Source organism: Rhamphochromis longiceps, linkage group LG7 (genome assembly GCF_057381845.1).
Source record: "Rhamphochromis longiceps isolate RC_006_pf linkage group LG7, R_longiceps_female_GT1.1, whole genome shotgun sequence".
NCBI lineage: Eukaryota > Metazoa > Chordata > Actinopteri > Cichliformes > Cichlidae > Rhamphochromis > Rhamphochromis longiceps.
Genome location: NC_140563.1, coordinates 59,677,319 through 59,705,016, shown reverse-complemented (window position 1 = coordinate 59,705,016; position 27,698 = coordinate 59,677,319). Strand labels below are relative to the sequence as shown.

The following is a 27,698-nucleotide window of genomic DNA, read 5'->3' as shown; positions in this document are numbered from 1 at the left end:
CTAATATCCATTTAGTTCAGCTTTATTTACTTTGTAGTTTCAGTTCACGACAATTGTCTAAAGGTGTTTTGTATTGTAATGTAAAGAAGCCCTTTAAACAAGCACTGGGCAATGGTAGGGAGGATGAAGGGAAGAAGTTTTAACAGGAAAAGCAGATGTAGCATAAGCAGTCTCTGACTGGTTGAGGGCGAGGGGAAAGAATAAATAGAGAATATAGTTCCAAACACATTTTGTTTAAATATATTTATTGAAAATAATGCAAGCTGTGTTATAGATTCTCCACTGTGTAACACTGAGTTTTCACCTTTTAGGGACATGATATCTATGTTGGGACAAACAAACTGTTAAACAACAGATGTCAACATCTCTTTAAACACTGTCTTTATTGAATATAAATCACAGTTACAGTGTCCATCATCGGTACTATTGTGAATGAGCATTATAATTAGTCAAAATGTGCACAAAATTTTAAAAAGCCTTTGTATGTTATACTGCATACTGCTCTAGCTATCCTAAAAATAATATGCAAATAATATGCAAAAGAAAAAAAGGCCAACGTAAGGGCAGATTTTAATCATTATCTTATAATCTATTTTTGTGTTCATCCATATAAAATGCCAATATATACCTCAGATCATTTCCTTTTCAGTTGTAGGAATTCTTTAGAAAAATCCCACAAATAACATATCATAGGAGCAAGTCAATAACCACTAAGAATCCAAATACAGTCAATTTAATGTCAAATATTCCTGTTGCAAATACACTTTCACTGTGTAATTGCAAAAATATATTCATAATTTTTCTCTACTAGACCCTCATCAAGCACAAGTCATGTTACATAGAAAGTACTAAAAACTTAGGATACAAGTATAAACTTACAGCTGATCCCATGTCCCTGGTACATAATACATAAAGGTATAAATTTAAAACACTTTATTTGTTTAAAGAAATCCTGACAGTGCTGGACTCTTTGCAACAATCTCAAATATTTAAAAATTAAATATATGGCTTCATTATTTGAACACAAATGAGTCCTCTAGTCTGATTTCTGGCTAAATACTGAAGATGGTTAAATCCAAAAACCCACACAGAAAAACATAGCAATGTACTGGAGGATATCCTTTTAACATATTCTGAAGGTTGTAAAAAAACACTATGATTTTTTCCACTGTATAATTATTTTATCCCAATTTAGATTTAAAATGTGTAATTTTATATATTAAGTTTAACCAGTACGTCAATTAACATATTGAATATCATTACTGTCATACAACCACAGATCTCTTTTTCACAATGAACTCCTATACATCAAGGCACTTTGTGTCTGTAAACACACACACACGCATACCAGCACACACACGCACGCACACACGGCATATAAAATTTGCATAGATTCTGCATAATTGTCATGGAAGCATTAATTCTGCTTGCCTATATAAGATATCTATATCTAGGACAGTTAAGGCAAGTATAATTTAATGGCGTGACTGCCATTTTACACAGCATGTACACACAAAGATGAAAAAAAAAAGAATTCAAAATAGAGAAAAATATACTGATAGGTGTGTAACCATATAATCAAAAGTACAGATACCTTAATCAGCGTTACGGACGTCATTGTTAACTTTTGAAACTAAATGTGAAACAGTTTGCTGTGGAATTGAAGTCAGATTGTTTAATGTTACAGTTATAGTTATATGTTATAGTTTTCTCCACTTAAAGATGAGCTGAGAACAGGTCCTTATCATTCCAAAGATGACTTCTGCTGACGACACTGCATGCTGCTACAGACGCACACTTATTCTCTCACTGTTCCTGGCCATCTTCCCGCAGTTCTGACGGGAGGAATTTGTACTGCTGTTGTCTGATCATGGCCAACTTCTTCCTGGCTTCCTCCAATTCCCTTTCTTTCCGTAGCATCTCCTCCTGAGCGGCAATGATCTACAACACAACACAATTGGTCACCATGTCACCACACTTAAGAAACACTTGTTTCACAATCACACACATGAAACTGAACTTAAGTCAGATGAACAGATCCCAATCCAGACCTCCGCACACTTAAGTCCTAACCTATACAAAAGATGTGAACTTGACCTTTCTTCCTATAAAACAGCGGTGCGTACAGCTGAGCCACATGCCCATCCTGGGTCAGTACTTCCAGTTTCCCTTTTTCTAATTCAGTCCTATCCTGCTGAGCTACCCAGCTGTTACACTTCACAGTCACACATACACATGAGACAGTGCTTTATCACGATTATAGAAATGTAACACAAATGAGTTTACAACACACAATGAGACTGAAGGCGAAGTTACATGTAGAACATGTGCTTCGGATCTCTAACTTACCTGAGCAATACCTCCCACCATCTTACTCTTGACCACCACAGCCTGGTCGTCTTGTTCTTCAAATGCTGCTTTTTGTGCTGCTTTCACCAGATTATCAGAGGCTCTTTTCACAGCATTTCCAGCAGCCTGCAGAAACGCACACAAGATTTCAAGTCAAATCACAACTTAAAGGCTTTAAACTTGAGTAAAGATGGAAAACATTACAAAAGGAATGTATAAAAGACACTCAGTATGTCTAACCAATGGTCTATGATTTGAGTCTTTGAGGTGCATGTAGAACACAGTCATCAACCTTTCTCTACTAAACAGCAACTCCTGGAAAGGCAGTAATGAGTCCAACTGGGCTCTGACAGAAAACCATAACAGTTGTTTTGTTCTTGACACAGGAGGAAAGCTATAAAAGGCAACAAGGATCAGTCCCAAACATCAGTCAAAGCCAAACAATTCTTATTGGGCAACTTGGCTCAATGAAGACAAGGTTTCTCCTTTTGAGGCTCAGTGGGCTGAATCAGCCAGTGGGCTGAGACGAGAAAAAATAATTAAATAACAACACAGTAAATCTGTTTGAATCCAGGAACATCCACTTCCACACAGACAGAAAATTTCTCTTGGAGCCCTTTTCCCTCCCTGATTGTCTAAATATCATATATCATCATGTAGGCACAATGCATGAAGCAAAATATTATGTCTATGAATTCTGTTACCTTAAGGAGAAGAATGAGGTGCAACACATGTCACTCCCAAACCTTAGCCTTAAAGACATGAAGATAAATCTCGAAAGCTTTAAGGTACGTGGCCTGTGGCCTTGGCTAATGAGTTTGGTTGGAGGCATGCAGTTACAATTTCCACTGCGCTGATGCACTTTCAGTACCTTCACACAGAGCCCACCTTTTGAAATTACATCCTCCCAAATGGGGAGCATAAGCATAGTAAGAAAACCAAAAAAAAAGAAAAAAGATTCTGTTCATCTGGACGTAACGTTTTCAGTGGGAGAAATGTTTCGGAATCATCCAAGTGACTTCTTCAGTCTCAGCTGACTGCAGGTTTCCCCAACCTTATAAACAGTACCTTTGCACAATAAATGAAACTAGCCCACTTAATGAACAATGGATTGTGAGGTCAGTTCCTTGATCATTAATATGCAAATTATCATGACCAATTGAGCAATTATTGTATGCCTCCTCTGCAGGTGATGTAGTGCAAATGGACAATGGAAACGAGTGCTGTGGTGAAATGTTCGCAACTTTAACAGCCTGAGTGGCACTACAACAACAACACAAGCCAATAGAACAACGTCTCTCAATGTTACAGCCGTAAGCTATATTTGCTAGTGTAAAAACATGGCTACATTAGGCAGTTCCAAGTGCTTGATGTGCAGTTTACATTGTGCTGATGTCCAAATGACAGAAAAACAAAGGTAAATTAAAAAGCACAACATTTAAGCCTAGTAACTATAGTACCTGAAACTAAAAATATATTTTTATTATTAACACAGCTCATTTTTGTTCATCTAATTCTGAGGTGGTCAAGTTGGAACTTGCTTTAAAATTACAGAATCATTAGACACCTCTACATGGACTCACTGATCCATACTGCTAGGATCTACAGCAATGACATCGGAATGTCATTCGGACAGGAGAAGTGCTCTGTGATGCCAGAGGTAAAGCAGTCAAAACTGAGAAGACTGAACTACAAGAAGGCAACATTGCAGACAGCATCAATGGACATTATGTTGTGTGACTTTTTATTCGTTTGCTAACAGAAAATGTTATTGTGGCATATGATTGCGAGGATTCTTCTTATAAATTAATTAATATTAAATATTAGATTTTTGTAGGTGGTATAACATAAAATATTAACTGTGTTATCCACAAACTACTGGCTGCAATAAAAAAAGAGTTCAAAAATCCTTCTTTCCAGAAATATTCAAACATTTAATAGAGAAACCATTAATACAGAATATAGCTAAGAGCAAATGGTTCTAGTGTAATCATAGATCAAGGCTAATATTTCCAGTTCTTAGTGCTATGTGTGGACTGGGTAGATTGTTTCCAGAGCTCTTGTAGACATAAATGTATGAGAATTACTGTGGTGGCAGCTGCAGGTCCAAAAGAGGAGGAGATAAGCCACTGCTGATTGGATCAGAGAATATGAGTTGGGCTGGCAGGCCGATGTGCTCACAGCTACGCTCAAAGATAGTATTTTTGGGTGGATGAAGTGACAGGAAATACTTGTACTTTCTGTTATGTCTTGCAACTGCCGAGCATCAGTTACACCTAAAAGGTCATAACAACTCTTTTGAGCAGAGTTTGAGCAAGAAGAAAAAGGTTTTACATCTTTTTAAAGAGTCACTAATTTGTTATACCAAACCTGTGAAAATGCTTTACTATCATTATATAACCAATTTCTGAGCCTTAAACACCGACTCTGCAGGAGCTTTGCCCATTCTGAAATTATATACCCAATGATGTCACAGAAAGAAATACATCTCTGAGCAGCATTTAATAAATACTGAAAGAAAGCAATATGCAAAGGGCATTCTTACTTGTGCCAAATATAGAGCATGCTAATCCTTGTTAGCAGCTGTACAAATCACGCAGCTCACCTGTAACCCTAAACTTTGAAATTCCAGCCTATTAATACACTATAATATACTGTGTGCTCTCTAAAAGCCTCAGCTGTTGCAGAATGACTAATGTTATTGTCCCTTCAGTAGAACTGTAGTGTTGGAATCATAAGTAGAGATGACGAGCACACATCTCACGGTGAATTTGCCCATGTCAGATCTAATTTTGGACCTAACTCTTTGCTTTTCAGTCTTGAGAAAATGGCTCAAGCTAAAACAAACTCAATACAAACAATTCAGTGATATCCTTGTAAATGGCGATCGTGGCTCAAGAGTTGGGCGTTCGCCTTGTAATCGGAAGGTTGCCGGTTCGAGCCCCGGCTTGGACAGTCTCGGTCGTTGTGTCCTTGGGCAAGACACTTCACCCGTTGCCTACTGGTGGTGGTCAGAGGGCCCGGTAGCGCCAGTGTCCGGCAGCCTCGCCTCTGTCAGTGCGCCCCAGGGTGGCTGTGGCTACAAAGTAGCTTGCCATCACCAGTGTGTGAATGTGTGTGTGAATGGGTGGATGACTGGATATGTAAAGCGCTTTTGGGGTCCTTAGGGACTAGTAAAGCGCTATATAAATACAGGCCATTTACCACTACATAGCTATTGATCTTAAAATGCTACCACAGCTACATCTATTTTAATATGACAGTCACTTAGCTTTGCAATGCATCTGTTAGGGGTCTGGCTAAATGGGTCATTTCACACATGGTTCAAAGGCTGCACAGCTTTAAGGAACTGCCACGATTGAAACATCTTTTCACCATTGTGTTTACTATTTAATTTGTAAAAATGTGTACACACACACACACACACACGTAAGAAAATATTTAGTATACACATCCAGAAATGCATACACTATTATATATTGTACATATATTTATTAGTTTCAGGTTGGCCATTCTTGTATTTTGCTCGTTTGTGTTGTTGTGTTTGCACATCTCTGTTGCTTGTGGGGCTCGCACACAAGAATTTCACTCGCATGTGCTGTGCCAGTGTGCCTGCACATGTGATGTGACAATAAAAGTGATTTGATTGATTTGATTTGATTTGATTTGCACCACTTTTGTCTGGGTTCCCGCTTCCTGAGTTACTGTCCATAATAACCCATGACGTCATGTTTACCTCTCCAGTTGTGTTAAGTGTGTTATAAATAATGTTTTTTTTTTCATGCAGAACAAACAAAATGTGAAACTGACCTTGGACAGTATTAAATACTACCGCCAGTCTTTTGCCATCTTTCCTTGTCCTTTTGTTTATGTTCATTTATCGGGCTGGCTACACACTCTGTCTCTTCTTGACAGTTGTGACTTTGACCTCAGCATCTAGCCAAATAAGGCCTTTTAAAGTGGCATAGTAACAGAAGTAATAGTAGCTCTCCTGTGTTTTTGCGCCTTGAGCAAAATTAACATGCAGTGCTGACCTGGAGCCTCTTCATGGTCTGTGAGTCCTGGTCAGCCTTGACCTTGCAGGCTACCAGCAGCTGAGCAGTGGAGGCTGCCACCTGCTTTGCTGATGAGATGAGCTTCTCTTCACTGGCATGTCCCTGTACTGCAGAGTTTGCTGCCTCACACAGGTTGTTGGTTGCTGCAGCGACCATTCGAGCCTATGGAGTCAAAGTTCTCAGTGGTTAGATGTTTTAGGAATACCTTTAAAAAAATTACAAAATTATAACAGGAGACTTACAGCTGAAATGAGCCCCTGAGACCACTGTCCATCATCTACAGCATTAGCTGGGATTGCCCCCACCTGAAAATCCAGGATAATTATTTTTGACGGACATCAAAATGACATTTATGAATGAATGTTACTAAACTCCTTGATAGAAATGATTATTAGCTTTATTTGTGGGATTTCGCTTATGTTTAAATGCACATATCAGTTCTTTTGTTGGTTCTCACATACCTTCCCTTGAGCCACCAGCTCCCTCTGTGCTGCTGAAGCAGCTTTTACCAGAGCACTGGTGGCAGCTGCAATAGACTTGGCTGCCTCCAGAATCTGCTCCTCAAAGTTCAAGCTCTCATCGGCCTCCTGTTTTAGAGAACAAACCAATAGTAAAGAAAAATGCTGCACTATGATTAACTGTAGAATAGAACAGACTAGCTCTTTATTGTCATTGTACATGCACAATGAAACTATGGATTCCCCACGCTAGCTGTGCAGGAATTAAATATAAATAGTAAGACAGCAAGAATAAATAAAAAGAGGCTGAGACAAAAATATTCAGACAAAAAATGAATAGGGCTTGTCTACAGGAAATATTGGTTTGGAGAATAAATTAATAAGTATGAAAAGTATTAAGAGCGTCAAGAATAAGCTTTGTGGTGCTGCCATTATCTGTGTTGTGAGTAGTTGTCAGCACATAAGAGATGTGACACACAAAATGACTGTGACCTGGTGTTGAGGTTAACAGGATCAGTGTGAATACTTGTGCTCTGTAAAAAACCCTCTGACCTTGGGCTTAGTCCTCGGCCTCAGCTGCTCCAGTTTCTTGGCAGCAGCTTCAATAGCTGCTGCTGCTCCCAGCAGTTCATTCTCTGCAATGACAGTGGGATCCTCAGGGTCCACCCACTCTGTGCCTAAAAGACACGGGGGGAAAAAAAGAGTACTGTCACTCTGTGCTCAAAAACACATTTTAAACTCTTCCATCAACCCCAACCTAGAATCCTATGGGCAAAAAGGGGTTTACCTAGTTAGTAGCAGTGTTTACCTAGGTGGCATGTAGCAAATTGAGGCTATAGGATGCCACACAGGTTTCCTATTTGACACTCCCTATTGACACAGACAGTGACTAAATCAATACTACCTGATCTTATACCATCTAGTGTCTAATAATGATGATGATGATAATAATAATAATAATGACAATTAAAAACTTGGATTTGTATAGCGCTTTACAGAACAGTAGAAAAAAAACAGTGCTATATATTAATCCTTTAACTTCAGGCAAAGTTGTTAAAGATCAAAGATTTAGATACCTTTCATGGCCTCAGCAGCCTGGATAAGCTCAGTGACGGAGCCTGCCACCTGCTTGGAGTAGCTGGCCAACTGCTGCTTCAGATCATGAGATGGCTTCATGATGATCTGTGTATAAAGGAAGAAAGTCACAAACTTTATTACTGCATGTACTTGAATTAATCAAATCCCAGCCTGTACTAAACTAATGCTAAGATAATCAAAGTAGATGATATTACATTGCACCGTACGCCACTCTCCTTTGAGTCAAATATCTAAGCTTTACTATCTAGTAAGGCAGTAATGAGCCTGTATCATATCACCTTTTAGTAAAGTTCAACTACAAATCTGGATGAACATCAAGTACAGGGGCAATAAGAGCAGAGCGGATAGATGAAAACATGCATAAAATTAAAACAAAAAAAAAGTGTAAAATTACAATTCTGTGCTCTTTATTCAAATTCAAGATGCGACTTTATTTCTGTATGTTTACATTTTTTCAGTTATACTGTGTTGTGTAGCAAGACTAGACTAACTTCCCGATATACTCAGGGATCTATGTTGTGCCATCCTAGATAGTGGTTCTGACACTCAAGTCATGAGCCTCCTTCCTTCCCCTTAGCGTACAGTGTCAGGTTGCAGGACTTGGGATAAACCCTATACGCATGGAGGGTTTTGTCTTGATGTCAGTGGCTTCTATCTACTCCTTTGGCCATATTATAATTCCAGCAGGGTATCTGACAACCAGCAGGGCATAGGTGTCGATTGCTCAGATTTTGTTCTTCCTATTCAGCTGACTCCTCAGGGCTTGCCTTACTCTTTGCAGGTATTTGGTGGTTGCAGCTTTCCTAGCGGCCTCTTCGTGGTTCCCATTTGCCTGTGGGATACCCAGGTTCTATCTGAAGCTGTGGACTAGTTTTTATATAGCTCTTTTCTACTCTACCTGAGCACTCAAATTGCTTTATACAACTTGCCTCATTTACCCATTCACATCCATTTATATAAGTATGTTTTTCTCTTTTTTTCCTGAGAAAATGCTTTCTATCCAAAATTCACACGCATATTTACTTTGATGGATTCATGGATTCACCAGAGAGTGTCTTGCCAAAGGATATTTGGCATGCAGACTGCAGCAGCCAAGGACCAAAGCACGAACCTTCCGATCAGAAGATTTCTCTCCTGAGGTACAGCTGTCCTCAATGTCTGAAAAGTCTCCTTCTGGTAGTGCAATCCGCTTAGTTCTGACTACATTCCTTCTCCTTGTTACCATCCAATTGCACTTGTCCAGTCCAAATGACATTCCAATGTCATTGCTGTAAATCCTAGCAGTAAGTGGATGTCTCATTCACTTTGGCATACAGCTTCATGTCATCCATGTAGAAGTGATGAGTCATAATTGCGCCATTCTGTAGTTGGCATCCATAGCCAGTCCCATGAATGATCTCATTCAGGGGGTTTAGGCTTATGCAGAACAGCAGTGGGGACAGAGCAACTCCTCAGTAAATACCATACTTGTGTTATTGGCATGAAGTTGGTCTCTAGTGCTGTTCACCTCATCCCCATTGAATTTATGATAAAACCTCTTCATTTAGTTAGTTAGCCATTCTCGTGCCTCATCCATTAGCGCTCTCTCCGAGATTGGAGGGTTGGAATGATGAAATCTCCCCCCTAACCTGATGTCTTGGCTCCCTCTTGCTGTAGAATTTGTTTAGTACCTCATCAATCTCTAGTTGTGATAGCAGTTGCTTCTTCTGGATGTTGGAACACTGATCTACTAGTTATTTCATCTTTAGTCTAGATGTTGCTTTTTTTTTTAATGTAATTTTATATTCTTTCAGACTGAATTTCTGAAAAAGGTGCTTGTTATGCATTTCTCCTTGCTGAAGGTACTACACTCAAAAAAATGAATGAGGTGGATTGTTCAGTGTATATTAATTATTTATTTTCATTTTACTTAAAATATATGTTTTTGTTAAGTTAACATATGTTTTTCTAATCAAGTCTACGTAATTGTGTCTATTATTAAACGTACATAATACTAATGTGTTACTTGATCGCATAACATTTAAGTTAAGTCAATTAGGATCGATATACCTTGTATATCCACAAGGTGGCAGTAATGCAAAAACAGTTGTAATGAAACCGCGCAGAACAAGAAGGTTTCACGGCTTGTGCCTGCTCATGCACAAGACTTCAAATTTAACTGAAAAAGGCTGTTTTGGCGCCAAGCTGCTGTTTCTTTGAGAGGTAAGACCACTTTTTTCTTTGACTATGTTGTGTAGTATCTATATGTCCAGCATGGTTATATTTTGCGTTTGTCTTACAAGACATGTTATATCGTTTGCGTGTGCTTGTTTTACATTAGTTTTACTGGGTCCTGGACATGCTTATTTTGTGGACTGTGTAAGAAACATTTTTATTGTTTTTTGTTTTATTAAGGGATTAGCTACAGGGGTTCATGGGGTTATTCTTTCAAGGGGTTATTTTTCCATTTGCTTTCTTGGGATTCCTTTTCTGTAATCCGAGAGTCGGAAATATCGAATAGGATAGCAAGGATAGCATAAAGTGACATTTAAAATCCAAAAAGTCAAGGGCGAAAGCCACTGTGACACCATTGTTCTGCTCTATCAGTAATCTGTATTATGTAAAAATGGTCTGTAAATACAGCATGTTTCCTAGCGGAGTTATACATATCAATGTAGTTATAAATTACAGTTTGTGAAAGTACACACTTACTTTTTTTAATAAAATTATTCAAGACATATGAGTGGACAGACAATGGAGGTCGACAGACCTGGTGATAATTGCTTCTATAGAAAGTTAGCACATGGCAGTGTCAATCTCTTGCTTTTCTTCTGAGTAGTATTTTATTTAGTTGTAATTCAAACAATAATTTGCTTCTTGAAATTAAGGAATTAATTTTTTTTTTCTTTATAAATCTCAGATCCTGCCTTTACCTGCTCCCTCCTATACAGATGTGGTGTATGTGGTATTGCTGAGCTTGTATGTGGTATGTGAACTGTTATACTTTTAAAAACAAAACTGTTTTATAAGTTAAGTTTTCTTTTGTGACCCATCCCATGCCCCTGTTATTTCTTCTCCACATCTGAACCATGGTTGCAGTTCAAGGGCCTGAGGCATGAAATTCTTTTCAGATCAGCTGTGATCAATATTTTTTGGAACTTGATAAATAACAATAAAAGCTGTAATGGCTCCATTAGCATTTTGTGTAAATGTTTGTGTTAAAATTATAGCTTTAATGAGGTCTTACTACATTAGTTTTAGTTTGTATATGTGTACATATAGTATGTATATTTACAGTACAGTATGTTGTGTTTGTTGACATATTTTCAGGTGGAAGCAGAATATGTGAGGATTACTACTGCTGCACATGTTCCAAGGCTTTTTACACAACTTGACCAATACACTGACCAGCTCATAAAAGTCTTCAAGAAAAAAAGGAGGCGTTGCAGGGAAGAAAATTAGACAAACTTTGGCCCCAGCCACACAGGTGCGTTATTCTGTTGGTAGCAAAATATTATGGCTAATAAGATCATTTTCAAATTTAAACAGCTAGTGTATGGTAGCTGCACAGTGCACTTACATTTATATTAAGCAAGACAAAGTTTGGTACTCAAAACGTTGGAAAATTTAAATTACCTAAACATATGTAAAATCTGATCCCTTGATTTAGGTTAAACCAGAAGTGAATGTTTTTATGTTATGTTTTGAATGCAAAAAAGATGATGTATTAGTTTGTCTTTACCTCCATTATGGACATATATAATGTGGTGGAAACCCTGCCCAACAGGTTAACTATTCATGTCCATGTGATGATTAGTTGGTCTTGTGTACATGTCTATCTGTGCAGTGGATATGTCATTCATTTTGCGTATAATGTGAGTTTCTGTCATCCTAAAGTATATCTGTTTTCTCTTCCTGTATCTCTGCCACTCTCTACAGAAGGAAACCATTGAAAAGGGGAGGGAGTGTGTCCTCAGGGCACTACCTTTTTACCTGAATGAAGACCCAAGCATCCTCTTCAAAGAATAATTGATTGGTAATTTTAGTTTAGTTTTTTATCTGTATTAAACCAAATTTTGAATAACTAATGTTGTTGCATGTTGTAATGTTGTTGTTGTTGTTGTAATTTGCATGGAACCTGTTTAAATGTTTTGGGAAATCTTCTTGTATACCCAAACTATTTATATTTATCGTTGAATCTGTAGTCTAAAATAGTGGCGCACTGGGGTGCATGTTCCTAATATTGTGTTTACGTCATTAAAGGGTAGCTTTGGCCCTTTTTCTTTCTTTTTTTAAAACTGGATGCCATTTTTCTATGTTTTTGTGTCTAAGCTACAGCTGTTCAGAGGGAGCTGGAACAAATTACCCTTGCTATCTTTACCATCGAAAGAGCTGATGCCAGCACTCCTCCAGCCGATGTGGGTATAACCATCTAGTGTGTCCTGCATGACCTGGAAGACCTGGCCTCTGCATGTGCACTCTTAATGGGTGGGATATATGCACTGAATCTCAGTTAACCTCAAGACTGAAAGCTAAGAGACAATCAAAAGCATTGAGATTTAAAGGATTTAATTGAGAGATGATACTGCACCAGAAATGTTGAAGGGTGGTGTGTATATTAGCGTTCAAGGCATATTGTTATGAGGTGGAAATATGTTCATATTCAGTTTGTGTTACATTGTGTGCATTGTAAAGGTAATTGCAATACATACTAAAAATAAGGGTAAGTTAGGAGGTTGATCTGATATCCTCGTGTTGGTGTTGTTCCCAGATCATCATACTAAATGTTGTTCCAGGATCAACATTGCAAGTGACCAATCAGAATGTTGTGACGTCATACTTTTGCGACTTCGGGAAAAACCGGCGTAAAACAAAAAACTGTACTTAAGCTGCGTGAAACCGCCTCTGTCCGCCGATCAACTGACCCTAACCCTAACCGTAACCCTTTAATAAACAGTAAGCAGAATTGATATTGTCCTTGCAACATTGGAATTTCATAAATGCACGAATGGCTTGGAATAGAATAACGTCACAACAATGCGATTGGTCACTTGCAATGTTGAACCTGGAACAACATTTTCATGATGGTCTGGGAACAACACCAACACGAGGATATCAGATCATCCAAGTTGGGAATGCAGGATGAATGTATATTTTGTGGACTTTTAAAGACGAACAATTGTTTCCATGTTAAAATGTTTACATCTGAAGTTTTTTGCCCAAACACTGGTAAAATAAATGTTGACAGTGGCGAGTGTTAAATGGTTACTGCTGTGCTGTTGCAAAAAAACTGAACGCTGACAAGCTGTTTTATTGTTAGACCATAATGTTGGCATGTTTTGTTAAAGTTTTATTTGGGATGGTGATGTAATTTTCTTTGATTGCTAATATCAGTGGACTATTTATTATTATTATTATTATTATTATTATTATTATTATTATTATTATTATTGTTGTTGTTACATTTTTTTTTTTAAATTGTGGCTGTTGAGGTGGACACTTCACTTTGCATTGTTAAAGGAAAGCACTTCATTGGCATTGTGTTACTGGACTGACCCTAAGCAATCATTGCAAATAGCAACTTTGCTATCCATTTTAGACACTAAAAGAAAAAAACACTCACAGACCTTACTAGCATCACATGTGCATAACTCAAGTGTCATCTTATCAATGTGTTATGTGATCTTCAATGCGTTTTTTTTCTCTTCTATTTCTGGTAGATACAGACATTTAATTTAAAGTCTTGATGTTGCATCTGTCTACATACTGTTAATTACTAACCCTAATGAGCTGTTGTTTTATTTTGGACTGGGTTTACACAAATGCTCACTGAATGTGTTGGCAATAAAATAAATTTTAAAAAATAAGTTGGATGTACTTAATTCATTTGTGTGGAACCTGTTGACAAAATAGATTTATGTAAAACTAATTAATAAAGCACAAGGTGGCTGAAAATATAATATTTGAATTAATCTAACTTAAATTTAACATTTTACTGCCACAAATAAGAAATGTGTTGAAGTAACTAATCTAAACTATCTAACCTGAAAATATATCATCTATGTTCATACAACATAACTTGATTTAGTTAGTCTTAAATATGTCTTGTTAATCTTAAGTAGTTTTTTTAAATTAGATGAACTAAAGATTTTTGCTTTAAACTAACATAATTCAATTTCGTGGAACCTGTTGACAAAATAATTTTAATTAAAGTCAACGTTTCATTTTTTTGAGTGTAGTGATTGTGGTGTAAATGCTGTCATGACAGAGGCTTAAAATTCCTGTTATTCACTGCTCTCCATATCATCTTACCACCAATACATGCTCCAGCAATCCCAGATATCCAGAAGCACATTCTTTGCCATAGCGCAGAGCTCTCATTTGCACGTCTTTGCTGACCTCTGGGTGGTAGGCAGCTTGCTGCAAGGCAAACAGTAAGAAAAGTCAGTCAGTGATAGCAAGGGCAGAAAGATATCTTATTCATATTAAAAGGTAATTCTGGCTAGAGCTGCATGTGATTATAAGTAGTCCCATGTAATCTGAATATTGGAAATGCCAATATTATAGTGTCTAAGTTGTATGTATATATTTTTTGTCATTATGACAAAAATACCTACCAAACTATTCTCTGAGACCTCATTAATTACTGCACATTGAACTTTGTTTGGCAGCCCATGAACAAACACTATTTAGTAGTTCATGGTCTGCCGTACCTTGCAGGAATGCAGCATCTCAGCAATGGCCCTTCTGCTAAGGTTAGCTGTGGCAATGATGTCTTCCTGACGACAAGAGTTCCCAGCAGCCACTGCCTTTGCTGTTGCCATTGTAATTCCTTTAGTCATGCGGATGAACTCTTCTGGTGTGGTGGTCTTTGCTGGAGGATCAGCACTGTTGAATACCTGTGTGATAAAACCAGGTTGAATGTTAGTGAGTTTTCCTTGTGCATTAATTTACTTACCTCATGGTAGGACACGTGGTCCCAAAAGCTATTTTATGTAACACCAAGGCCTTTAGTCAAAACTCTCTTCTTGCTGCCATAAGACATCTTTGAGATGGCAGTTGCCTCAAAAGTTTTGAACTGGAAGATATTAATATTATGCAGATGAGGGTTCTTATTCTAAAAGCTTTTCACTGGCTTGTGAAACAGGGGTTAGGAAATGGCCATGGCCCCTGTGGAGGAATCTCCTGTGTTTTAACTGAATCCTTGGCAGGGTATTTCCAACTGGCTTAAACTGTAAAGAAACATTTATCCCACACTCACAGCCAATTCCTGTTTGATGTGTTCAATAGTGGCCTCCAAAGCTCTCGTCCCCTTGGTGGCTTCATCCTCCACAGCCTTCACAGTCTTCAGAAGCGATGTTACATTGGTCACCATCACCTAGAGGAGTCAGGTCAAATTATGTGGTAATACATTAGAGTGATGAAAATATCTTAAATATTTGATACATTATTTTTAAACTAGATGTCACTAGCATATTTTAATTAGATTTTTAGAATACGTAGCACTTAACAGAAATATTTAAATATATATACACTATATAATAAAAAGTATTTTATATATTATATTTGTTACATATTAGAAAATATTTTTGTCTCTCCTTCTCTTCATATGCTGTCTGTTTTCTATTGTAGTGGACAGCATTTTGGGTTTTTTTCATCCAGAAGATGTTGCTTTTAGGTTTTTGACATTTAAAAAGGTCATGAAGGGGTGTTTTTTTTCTGGATACAGACCAAGTACAAAGTGCTCTGGATTTGGTGAAGGCTCTTTTTAAATAATCCTAACAACTGAAAAGATTTATGTGTTAATCTTAAACGTGTATTCATTGTACTGGTAAGAATTTCACTGCAACATAATTACAAATCCTCTCTTGATACTTCAATTTTCCAATTTTGGTTCCATGCAATTAGACTAGAATAAAACTGCATGTACACATAAAACTGTTTTTAAAAGTTTGTATTTGTCATTATATCATCATGTGTTTTCAGGATCTAGAATTAATTTTATTTTTTGTGTGCTTTTATAAAACTTAAACCAAAACAAAATGTATATGTGTATATCACTACCTGTTCAATATCAGCATCTGGACATGTATTTAGATCCTGAATGTTTTGAAGTCCTTAGAAGCATAAACTTTAAACTTTAAATATTTTCTCAAATTGTAAAAAGAAAAATCAATGACTCGCTTGCCAATAAATATGTGGGAAACAGTAGCTTTAGACCATAATTTCATGTGTGGACAATGATAAATATAATTTCCTGAAAAATAAAACATTACAAATCTGTCAATGCACAGATAGAACTGCACATTTATAAAAACTTCTGGTCATTCAGTGTAAAATCGCTAAGTGCTTCCCACCAGATCCTTTCAGAATCAGCTATTTTTTTTGTATACTTTTAGCAGATTTAATGTAGCCATGTAAAATTGTACCTTTATACCACAGACCTGCACATTATAAGGCAATTTCAAGTTGCCTTATTTTTTCAAATGGTGTCAAGCCCTTGTAACTACTCCTTGTAAAGTATAGGAGGTAGCTAAATGAAATGTTCAAGCCAGAAAAACATATTTAAGCTTTGTTAAAAATTACAACCACGTAAAAGTCAAGGTGTCTATTGTTGTAAAGTGTCAGCAAATAAAACTGACTTGAACTGATTGCTAGTTTTGTATCTTACCTTAGCAGAATTTTTAAGCTGCAGCATGCTGGGGTCATCGTGAGGCTTGCCTGCAGCTGCCTTTGTGGCGCTGATGAGGTTTCCTAGGGCTTTGGCCACATCTTTCACTGCATTGATCAACACCACCTGTACTCAGCAGGGCACAGAGCTTAAATTGTTATCTGATACAGTGCTTAACAAATTATTTGATCACCACCCAATGTAAGGTTTATGCCCTAGCTGCCTTAAATTAACAGTATCGGTAATTACAATAATTATTTTTGTTTCCATAATGGTTCATCTACTAGGATGCACAAGCTCTTTAATAAAAACATTTCTTTTTCTCATTAAGAAGCCAAATTACAGCTATTTATTTGCATTCCTAAACAGTAAAATGAGTTTTAGTTGTTAAATGTTTGATTAACTTCTGACTTCTCAGAAAAGTCAGTACGCTGGCTCAAATTTGGCCATAAAAAATTCACTTTAATATTTTTCTAATGAATAATAACACAATCCTTAGTTTTAAGCAAGTTTTTGACAGATTTCTAAAATGCTTTTCTTGTTATTATGGCAGGCGGTCTAATATATTTGTACCTTTTCATAAGAAGCAAACATACATATTTGCCAGTATAGAAGCAGACAAAAATGCATCCATACCTGGGTCTCTGGGTCTTCGGAACCCAAGCTGGCTGCCCCCAGTTTTACCACATCTGCCAGTTTGGTAATGGTGGACACTGAGGACTGGGCCGCCTGGGCCAGCCTTTCCTGACTGGCCCCAGCACCAGCCACCAGCAACTTGGTGTCCTCCACCAGAGCCTTGGCTGTCTTTAGGATGCATTCCCTGTAAAAACAGCAAAGATGAACATTATATGACTTCGACTCAAAAATGACCTTATCTTTCTTTCTGGTACAGAAACCATCATTCCGGGGTTTACAAATTTAGAATTTTCACTAAACATGCTTCCTAGAACAGGGCCATAGTTCCTTCCACTACTACTTACTTACTCCAGTTGTAGTTTTTACTTTCTCAAAATAAGGCTAAGGTAATTTGCTGGTTTCTGAAGCCAGAATAAGATGTTTGCATGTTTAAAATGCATTGCTGATGTTCACAAAGCCTGATCATATCATGACACTAGACTGGAAATCAACTTGTCAAATCAACAAATCATCTGTAATATAGCCTACAGAGGGTCTCTAATTAGTACCTGTGGTCAGCGAAGGTTTCTGCATTTTCACGGTTCAAAGTTCCAGCAGTTGCAAACATAATGGTGGTGTCAAGGTCTGCAATAATTCCAGACACTGCACTGGCAGCAGTGATGCAGGCCTGGGTGCCACGGTTACCTGCCTGCAGAGATGCTAACACATGGGAGACCTGCAAGAAAATCAATAAGTCTTATAAGTTTTATAAATGGAAAGGTAAATTAAGAATAAAAACCACAGAGTAGGAGAAAATGTCTAATTTTTTTCACTGCTGATCTAATAAAGACAAACTGACCAAAAAAGAATTCAAAAGACAAGTTATGTGTTAGCCTGTGTTCTGACCTTCTCAGAGACTTTCCGTGCGCTTTCAATCAGCTCTTTCTTAGTAAAGGTGTCATTAGGGCTGCACTGAAGAGCTCCAGCTTTTGTCACCAGACTTGTGCAGGTGAAACCCAACTCACCCACCTGCTTCTTAATATGAGAACCAATCTGGAAACAAAGACATGACAACATGAAAACTGTGGAAAGGACACTTTCCAAGTATAGACACTCCACACATTAGACACATTCGTTTGATTTACTTCATGATTCTCTGCAGTAACGGCTGCATATTTGGCTTCGTTCGCAAGATTTCCAAACTCATTGGTCAGCTCGTTAGCTAATCCTCCAAGGTCATCTGGGTTGGTGTTAGACTTGGTCACCTGAAGACAAATAAGAGGATGCTAGTTACAGAGTTTGTTCCACACATGTTTCAACATGAATTAAGTATTGATGCAAATTTACTAACATGAGTTTCATACGATCATTTAATGAGTGTGTCAATAATAAAGAAATCAAGAGGCTTTTGTGGAAATTATGTGTGTTTGCACATGGCTTTGTATGCGTTTTTGTCTTCATAATATCCTTATCACAATGAATGCTATTAAAGTGCAAGAAAAGAATGATAAGTAACAGAAATAATATTACGGTTGGAGAAAAAAGATACATTTTTCAATAACATACATCTATCTGGTAGAAGTCTGATTCTATTGGTGAAATGTGAGGTTGTCCCAAGGCTTGCATGTAAATCTACGCTACGCCTAGGGTGGTACTGTGTCTTTGTTACCTGTGTGCATGATCCTCTGTTTACAGCCTATGCGTTCCAGTTTTGTTGGTTCCATTTAGTTTTCCTGACTTGTGTCAGGATTTTTTAGTAGAGCCACCTGTGTTATCATTTTGAAACTCCTACATCACCTTGGTCTCTAGTTTTTTGCATTCACAGCGTGTCCACGCTGCTCGCCCACCTACCCGGTGGTGTGATGACAATACCCCATCAGTCTTTTACAGCTGAGGAGTAAAAACTGGAGGACTACCCAGCTTAGGTTCTGCCAAAATACTAATTACCAGATTTTAGGGCCTGAACCACTGAAAGGATGCAGTAATAGTAATAGTATGTTCAATCGATACTCTTGCTGTTTTTGCATATGACAGCCTTTGTGGTGTGATTTGTTTTATTCCATTCATAACTGTTTAGTGGCAATGACAGGAAATCCCACAGCTGTCTCCTAATATGGTACTTTTTCATGCTCAATCCTCACTAAGAGGGAGCATGCTTTATTCATTTAGAATTTCTAACTGAGCTCAACTTTTAAATGGAAAAATTAATGACTAACAACAAACCAAAAACTATCCCCCATGCATTATTATCATAATATGTTACCATCTCTTGCACAGTCACAGCGATGGCCTTGGCTGTCTTAACCATGGTAGTCTGGTAGTCCACAAAGGTGCCTTCAGGTTCTTGCATTGGTGTATCTTCCATTTTATTGATGGAATCATTGATGGAGTCCACCATACCACCTACTGCACCAGCTGCACTGGCTGCTTCAGACAGTGTGGCACCCAAGTCATCCACTGCTTCTTTCATCATCTGCACGGACTCCTCCAAGGCCTCGTGCATGTGGGCTGCCTAGATAAAGGAAGCACATTGGTGTGAGCAGTGCAAAAATGCTCAGTGTGTTCAGTGGTACTTAATCACATAGAGTACAATCAAGTACACATATCCAGAAGACATTATATTTCAACTTTCATTACCTTTGGATTGCCTCCAGCCTCCTTAGCAGTGTAGAGCATCTGCAGGGCCGACTCAGTCAGGGTTTTGGTTTGGTCTAAAACAGCCATCTGTTGTTGACTATTGAGAATCTTGGATGCTGTGCCAATGGCTCCCATGATCAGGGGCTCAAAGTAACTGGCCATCTGAGAGACCTGTGTGGACAACAAATAATTTTATTTAAGTACAAAACTGATTCCAAAATAAAAGGAACATGTCAGACTTCAGCCTGTAGCTGGACCATCACATCGTCCAAATTGTGTTGCCTGTAAAAAGTTGCTGTCTTAAGGTTTACCTTGTGTCCCAGCTGGGAGGCCTCAGATCGAGCAGCTACAGCCACGGGATCAATCAAGTTACTAATCTCATGGACTGAGGCAGCCATCTGCTCATGGAGAGTCTAAAACATACACATATGAACTGTCAGTCAAACTCAGATACTTTAAATTAGCCCCAAATTCAGCTTCATTTACTATGTCTACCAACAGACTTATTACACATCAGGTCAAGGAACAATGCATGCTGAAGTACACTACATCACAGTGGCTTCCTGAACCGTTTGTCCCTCAAAACACTTTTGTGTTTCCTCACAATAACTTTTCACTTTCCTTCTTGTAAAATGGTCATTCTAACTAGCATGGACCAATGCACAGGCTGTTCAGGGGATTGGCAGGAAGAAATATTCTGTGGGGGAGGTAACATCCATACCATGATTTTTCAGGGGTTTAGTAGGTGAAATTAGATACATATAGACACATACATATATATTCAACGTAGAATAAACAACAAACAATCAAGTGTAATGCTTTTATTTTGTATAGGATACAGCAATTCAATTTTCTTGCTGCATTCATACAGAGTCAGTGAAAAACTAATAGTGGAGTGTGCATGTTTACCTCCATTGAGATGTCCTCTCGTGGTGTTAGGTGCTGGCTTATGGCTGCCAGAGAGGCCTGATCAACTTCACGGATGCAGCCATTTAGCGCTTCAATAGCATCATCACATTCTCTCTGGCCAGGAGCTTTTTCTCTGCACACATGAGATGAAGGGTGTAATTACTACACACTCTTATAACCTGCTTGACTCAATCTAAGCAGAGAACCAATTCTTACTTTTATAGTTTTTTACATTTTGACTTGTTTGGGCTTTTTTTTTTTTTTTAGATTATTTTAATTTTCATTCCAGGTCAGTGTTCCCTTCATCTTTTCCCTTTCATTTTTGGCCATAGTTTGCAACTATTTGACTGTATGTGTCTATGTTGGAGTGAATGCCTGCCGGTGTAGCTGATTATGTGTCTGTATGTTTGTGTGGCTTTTATTTGAACTGTGAAGCACTTTTTTAACTCTGTGTTAAGTGCTATACAGTTATTATTATAATAATTATAATAAACTAAACAACCCCCCTTATATGTTATATATGTCATTCAAAAGTCTGATACAAATCTATTCCAAAGTTTTGGTCATTTACATAATATACTGTTACACTGTTTTCTAGGTGTGATGGTTGAGAGGGAGCCCAGACAGTAGTAGTAGTGGAAGAGGCCAGTGTGCAGAGCAGGGTCTACCTCATGTTGGTGATGAGTTTCTTGATGGAGTCAGACACAGTTCTGGAGTGTCCAGCAAGCACGGACCACTTGGGCGGGTCTTTGGGGTTGACAGCCAAAGAACGGGCAGTCTGGATCAGGCCAGTGGAGCTTTCCAGCATTGTCTTAGCTGCTGCCACAATGGGCTCCATAGCTGCAAGACCCTGAACCAGAGAATAACAAATCAGGATCTATCTGAGAATATGAAAATCTCCTGATGTTAGATTCTGTAACTTGTAATGATATGACAGGGCACATTAGTGTCATAGCAATGCTGTAATGGCAGCTCTTGGAAATACCTCAGGGCTGATCTGAGCAGGAATGCTGGCGAATTCAGGATTGGAGGCAAAAGCAGTCAGGTTGTCCACAGCTTCTATTAGAGGGCCAGTGGCAGCTTTACACTTTTCTCTGTTCGCCTGGTTAAAGGCTCCATCCAAAGCCTATGCAGGGGACACAGACATGACTTCCATAAGAATTTTTCAGCACTATTTAGTTCTAGAAGACTAGCTGTTTACCTCCTAGAGCAGTGTAATGTAGCAAGGAAGAAGAGGTTTAAATAATATAGCTGTCAAAAGTGAGCTAATGAGCTCTTGTTTAATCCTTTTTTATGAGTTTTATTAGTTTTCTTTTATTATAGAAAACGTGGATTCGACTGTTCCATTTTTACACACTTTCAGATGTATACTGGATAAAGGCCGGAAGACATGTCTCAGTAAACATATGTCCGACAACCCTAATATGTCTGACCGAGAACTAAAAGTAAAGACATTTCTTACATGTTTTTATTACTTTTCTTACATTTTTTTGAAAATCCTATTCTTAAATGATAGTTAAACATAATTGACTGTAGTTCAGTTTGTAAATTAATACTTGTCACTACATCATAATTAACCTTTTCACTCAAGCTGTGGGTGTGTGTGTATGAATGATACTGATGTGTGTTTGATATGGCTTTTATTACAAACCTTTATGGATTTGACCAAGTTGGCAGTGGTGTTGGCCACTTCTTTGGCTGACTGGACAAACTGCCTCTTGGCAATAGGGTTAGGAGTTTTAGAGGAGGCCAATCTGCAGGCATTACAGAGCGCAGAGGTGTGCTTGGCCACTATGGTTGCTGCGGAGAGCACCTGCATGGGGAGAGTAATGGTCATCACATTCAGACTCAATAATCAGTCAAAGAAATCTGATAAAACTGACAATTACTTGCAGTGAGGCAAGCATTTACCTGGGATTGAGTACAAGCTGGGTCCACCAGGTTCTGACAGGCCATCTGAATAGACTGATTGGCTCGTGCAAACTGAGCAGGGTCTACCAGGCCCTTCTGACCTGCTGTGCTGTTGGGGTCTGATACACCCAGTAAATAGGCAGCCTAGAGACATAAAATCACCTATAAGTTCATTGTATGAGATGATGACGAGATGAGATAGCCTTTATTTGTCAGTTGCAGGTCTTTTGCCCACAACTGAGATGACAGACCTTGCCGACCGTACATACAATACACAAACATCACATTGGGGAGACAGGTCAGGCTAGGTAGCGAGGAAAAAAAACATCGAAATGTGTAACACAGAAGGATAATACAGGAATGCACAGATATCAACACACCATAGCACAATAAACACAGACAGTAACATGGGAACGTTTTCCAGTGCGTACATCTGATCTGGGACCGCTGCAATCTTCGACTGCGCCTCCAGCTGACCCAATGTCCACATCAGAGGGGAGGTAAGCGTTGGAGGTGGCGTTGGATCCGGGGTAGGGAGGGTGATGCGTCAGTATCAGTATATGTATGTGTGTGCGTGTCCATAGTTCAGCTGAGATAGTGTCCTTCGCCCTGCCTGGCTAAGTAAACAGTCTTCCAGCCAACCCAGGTGGCCTTGTAGGGAATGGGAAGGAACAGACTCAACACAGTCGTTATCAGGGAGTTGTTGTTCGGCTCCAGCCTTGAGCCCACAGGTGGCGCCGAAGGGGTAGCCGGATTATGATGGTAATTTTTCTTTTGCAACAACTCATGAGAATTTCAAGCTGTTCTTTCACACTGCGACACTGGTCTCTCAATCTCCCGTTGGAGAACCTCGAGTTTCTCCATGATGTTATTAACCTTCAGTTCCGTGGTCTTGTCATTCTTTTGCTCAAAGCGCATATTCTGAGACCTCACGACCACAGTCAGCAGTATGTAAATACTTCTAGTGTGTAGCAAGCCAAAATAGACATGTTACCAGCATACTTTACTTGCCTCTGAGCTGCTGTCTTAAGGCAATAATACAGTAATCTACAGTATGGATTTTACCTGTGCAGCTGCTTCAGTGAGACCACAAAGAGCTCTGGAGCCAGTACTGACTGAGTCACCAAACTCGGGCAGGTTGGAGTTTTTGGCATTATGAGAAATACCAGCCATGGACTCACCGAGGACCTATTGACAAATAACAAGAGAATCAGAAATCAAAGAGTGGAGCATCACACATTTAATGATGATATTGAGTAAAGCTAAAGCACTGACAAAGCACTGACTGAACCATAACATTGTAGTCTACATCCAAGCTTTGTAGTTTGTTGCCGACGAAACAAATTGCTTAAATACTTAAATAGTTTAAGGTGTTGAAAAACAAGAAGAAATTAAAACTTGTATCACGTTTGCTTTGGCTCATTATGTTGTTTATTTCATCTTTTATCATTACCAAGAAATTTTCTTTTAGTTACTGTCTAACCGATGGAGCTCACAGCAAAAAAAAAAAAAAACATGACACTTTCATAGGCATAATGTATATGTGCATAATTTCCTTAGGGATTAATAAAGCATTCTGATTCTGATGACATTGTCTAAACTGATGCAATAAGACGGAGAATATGTGATCTGATAGAATCACGTCCTCTTTTTTTCTGTGGGAGAAACAGCCCGCGCTTCTACTGTTTCCAGTCTATTACCTATTCCAAATTAGACAGGAACTGCCAATGTTGAAAATCCTAAAAAAATAGAACTAAAACCATAAAAGAAAGGCATTAATGATGTGTATTCTACAGTACCTTGGAGTTCTCCATGACACTGTCAATGCAGTCAAAGTATGACAGCTCAGTGATTGCTTCTGTCGGGTTCTCCAGCATCCCCTTCACTGACTGCACACAAACACAGCATACATTCCTGACAAACTCACACTGTTAAACTGTACAACTCAGCTGAGTGTCACACAACCTCTATGACTGAAATGTATTGATTGTTTATGGTTTTCTTTATTATTATTATTATACAGTTTTAGAGATTTTTATGATGCGTCCGGGACATGGGAAGCTAAAGAAAAGATAAAAAAGAGAAACTGTTTGATGGTGGCTGTTACCTCAAGCTCTCTGAGAGCATTATCACACTCCTTCTGACCTGGAGCCTGCTGAGTGCACATGGTGATGAGCTGGTTAATAGTGTCTGTAACAGCCCTGCAAAGACAAATGATAAGACAGATAAGTGGTTAAAACCAAAGCTGCAGAAAATTGATTTTTTTATTTTGGTTTGGGGTTTTTTTGTGGGGGGGTTTTACCGGGCAGCTGCTGCCAGCTGGTTCTTGAGGTTGGGGGAGCTAGGATCAGTGGACAGAGCTTTAGCTGCTAAAAGCAGCTTGCTTGATGACATTGAGATTGTCTTCAGGTTAGACACCACCTGGGTCTGGTCCTCCTTAGACTAGAGGAAAGGAAGAAGTGTGAAGACACTGAAAACTCTATGGCTTTTGCAATTAATATTTTTTCACCTAAATCATGTGTCATGATGACCCAGCTTCTTGGAATATGAACCTGTGTCTGCTCTTTGCGTGGTACACCACAACGATACAAAGGACAGTACATTTTTGAGGATATAAAACTCATAAATACATGTTTTAAAAAATTGGACGACAGTTTGCCTGGTGGTAACTCATTCAAACTGACCTGAGATGTTCCAGCCATGTCAACACCAGCCTCTAGGAAGTTGCTAAATTCCTGTCCAAATTTGCTAGTGGCCCTGGCCAGGTCCTGGGTAGTTCCTCTGGATGACTGGACCACTTCATTGGCTGATTGATTTAGACCAGCTGCAACCTCGTTGAGATGAGCTTGAACCTCCTGGAAGCTCTTTCCACTAGACGGGAACTATGTTGGGAAGAAAAAAATTCTAATACTGCAAGTAGCAATATAGAAAAGAATATTGGCTACAACTGGTTATAACTTTGGTTATAACTGTAAGCAACTAGGCCTGACTCATAACTTATGTTTTCATCCTCAAGCATCTACAATTAACTTGTCTCCAAAGACTGTCTTCCAGGGTTCCATGATATGTACAATTTTGGAGAAGAAAGACTAGTTTTGCTGTGCAACTGTGTTTCACAGGTAAAAAAAAAAAAAGAAGAGAAAAAAAGAGAGATCAGGAAAATTATGAAAAACAGTAGGTGATGGAACTTGATTGATTAATAGAATAGCTTCAGGGTGAAATACTATTCACCTGAGATCTTTTTATCAGTAACTAAAATCTACATTTGTTAAAAACTGTTAATTTTGTACTAACGGAATCAGCCAGGAGAGACTTGCTAGCTTCGCCCACAGTGCGGATGGCATTGTCTACATCCCTCTGGCCAGGAAGGCAATTCACACATCTGTTCAAGGCCTGGGAAACCGCCTTAGCCACCTTCACACAGAAACACATGCACATGATGATTGTCATTATTATATGAAAGACATATAAACATTCAGAAATAAACTACTGTAGCTACCAAACAAAAGCATTTGTAATCTCTCGGTCTGGCTCTAACCTGGGCCAATCTCTGCTGACTCTCTGCAGCTCCTGGTTTAGCAATGGCCCTCTTGGTCTCTTCAATAAGGTTGGATGACTTGTCCATGACATCCCCAGCACAGTCCAGTATGGCACTACGTGCTGCTGAGTCATCTGTGGTAGCAGCGACTCCTCTGGCAGCCGAAGCTAGTGACTTTAGAGCCTGAGCCACATCTCTGGCTGCCATACCTGGATCCAACAGGACAGAGGAGAGAAACTTTGGTGCGTAGAAAGACATAATACAAAATTTACAGTCTGGGAATGCCTAAGGTCTAATTTGTTTAAATTAATAAAAAAGATATTTTGAAATGTAGTATAATGCAAAATTCTTGAGTCACTCGTCATTTCTTTTGCATCACTCATCTTTAGTCCAGACATTCTACTTGACCATTTTCAAGATTGTCTTGTTGTTTTTTTGTTGAACCACTTCAGTCTAAACAGGGACCTAACGCAAGGATTGAATGAGTGAAACAAAACTGGTTCCTATTTCTTCTGTTGATTCCATGAGAAATGTTACAAATTGTCCATCTTGTCCTGTCTCAGAGCAACGCTGAAAAACTAGTTAATGCATTTATTACTTCTAGGCTGGACTACTGTAATTCATTATTATCAGGATGTCCTAAAAACTCCATGAAAAGCCTTCCGTTAATCAAAAAATGCTGCCGTGAGAGTACTGACAGGGACTAGAAAGAGAGAGCATATTTCTCTTATATTGGATTCCCTTCATTGGCTCCCTGTTAAATCCAGAATTGAATTCAAATTCCTGCTCCTCACATTATTCAAGTCTTGAATAATCAGGCCCCATCTGATCTTAATATCCTTATAGCACTTCGCTCTCACTCTGCAGGCCTACTTGTTGTTCCTAGAGTATTTAAAAGTAGAATGGGAGGGAGAGCCTTCAGTTTTCAGGCCCCTCTTCTGTGGAACCAGCTTCCAGTTTGTATTCAGGAGACAGACACTATCTCTACTTTTAAGATTAGGTTTAAAACTTTCCTTTTTGCTAAAGCATATAGTTAGGGCTGGATCAGGTGAGCCTGAATCCTCCTTTAGTTATGCTGCAACAGGTGTAGGCTGCTGGGAGATTCCCATGATGCATTGACTATTTCTTCTTCAGTCACCTTTCTCACTCACTATGTGTTAATAGACCTCTCTGCATTGAATCATACTTGTTATTAATCTCTGACTCTCTTCCACAGCATGTCTTTTATCCTGTCTTCCTTCTCTCACCCAAACCAGTTGCAGCAGATGGCCGCCCCTCCCTGAGCCTGGGTCTGTTGGAGGTTTCTTCCTTTTAAAGGGGAGTTTTTCCTTCCCACTGTCGCCAAAGTGCTTGCTCATAGCATGTATTATTGTAGGGTCTGCCTTACAATATAAAGTGGCTTGAGGTGACTGCTGTTGTGATTTGGTTTCCCAGAAGAGTTGAAGCTGTTATAGCGGCAAAGCATGGGATGACACCAT

The 27,698-nt window shown here is 38.7% G+C and overlaps 1 protein-coding gene and 1 long non-coding RNA gene across 6 annotated transcripts in view; one reads left to right on the top strand and one right to left on the bottom strand.

Moving 5' to 3' along the window:
• Positions 1-364: 364 nt before the first annotated feature.
• Positions 365-27,698, bottom strand: part of tln1 (talin 1) — a 61,540-nt gene continuing 34,206 nt past the window's right edge. For both annotated transcript variants that reach the window (XM_085414607.1, XM_085414608.1), the window contains exons 28-57: positions 26,221-26,429; positions 25,977-26,096; positions 25,367-25,564; positions 24,985-25,124; positions 24,790-24,883; positions 24,482-24,571; positions 23,748-23,870; positions 22,683-22,826; positions 22,423-22,584; positions 21,757-21,897; positions 21,440-21,621; positions 20,772-20,904; positions 20,174-20,275; positions 19,863-20,033; positions 19,489-19,737; positions 18,371-18,490; positions 18,132-18,278; positions 17,795-17,961; positions 17,247-17,430; positions 16,611-16,736; positions 15,201-15,317; positions 14,653-14,838; positions 14,252-14,359; positions 7,939-8,044; positions 7,415-7,539; positions 6,866-6,991; positions 6,647-6,709; positions 6,384-6,566; positions 2,350-2,475; positions 365-1,941 (exon numbers count right to left, since the gene is read on the bottom strand). In XM_085414607.1, coding sequence (XP_085270733.1) covers positions 1,807-1,941; positions 2,350-2,475; positions 6,384-6,566; positions 6,647-6,709; positions 6,866-6,991; positions 7,415-7,539; positions 7,939-8,044; positions 14,252-14,359; positions 14,653-14,838; positions 15,201-15,317; positions 16,611-16,736; positions 17,247-17,430; positions 17,795-17,961; positions 18,132-18,278; positions 18,371-18,490; positions 19,489-19,737; positions 19,863-20,033; positions 20,174-20,275; positions 20,772-20,904; positions 21,440-21,621; positions 21,757-21,897; positions 22,423-22,584; positions 22,683-22,826; positions 23,748-23,870; positions 24,482-24,571; positions 24,790-24,883; positions 24,985-25,124; positions 25,367-25,564; positions 25,977-26,096; positions 26,221-26,429 — 4,277 coding nt within the window. In that variant the 3' untranslated portion in view covers positions 365-1,806. The remainder of the gene's footprint in view (positions 1,942-2,349; positions 2,476-6,383; positions 6,567-6,646; positions 6,710-6,865; positions 6,992-7,414; positions 7,540-7,938; positions 8,045-14,251; positions 14,360-14,652; positions 14,839-15,200; positions 15,318-16,610; positions 16,737-17,246; positions 17,431-17,794; positions 17,962-18,131; positions 18,279-18,370; positions 18,491-19,488; positions 19,738-19,862; positions 20,034-20,173; positions 20,276-20,771; positions 20,905-21,439; positions 21,622-21,756; positions 21,898-22,422; positions 22,585-22,682; positions 22,827-23,747; positions 23,871-24,481; positions 24,572-24,789; positions 24,884-24,984; positions 25,125-25,366; positions 25,565-25,976; positions 26,097-26,220; positions 26,430-27,698) is intronic.
• Positions 9,792-13,189, top strand: LOC146666514 (uncharacterized). Of its 4 annotated transcripts, none has more exons than XR_014912777.1 (5): positions 9,792-10,318; positions 10,860-10,925; positions 11,270-11,426; positions 11,879-11,975; positions 12,272-13,189. It is a non-coding gene; the product is annotated as an uncharacterized LOC146666514 (long non-coding RNA). The 4 variants fall into 4 exon arrangements; XR_014912778.1 differs by having other exon boundaries at positions 9,793-10,162; XR_014912780.1 differs by lacking the exon at positions 10,860-10,925 and having other exon boundaries at positions 9,795-10,162.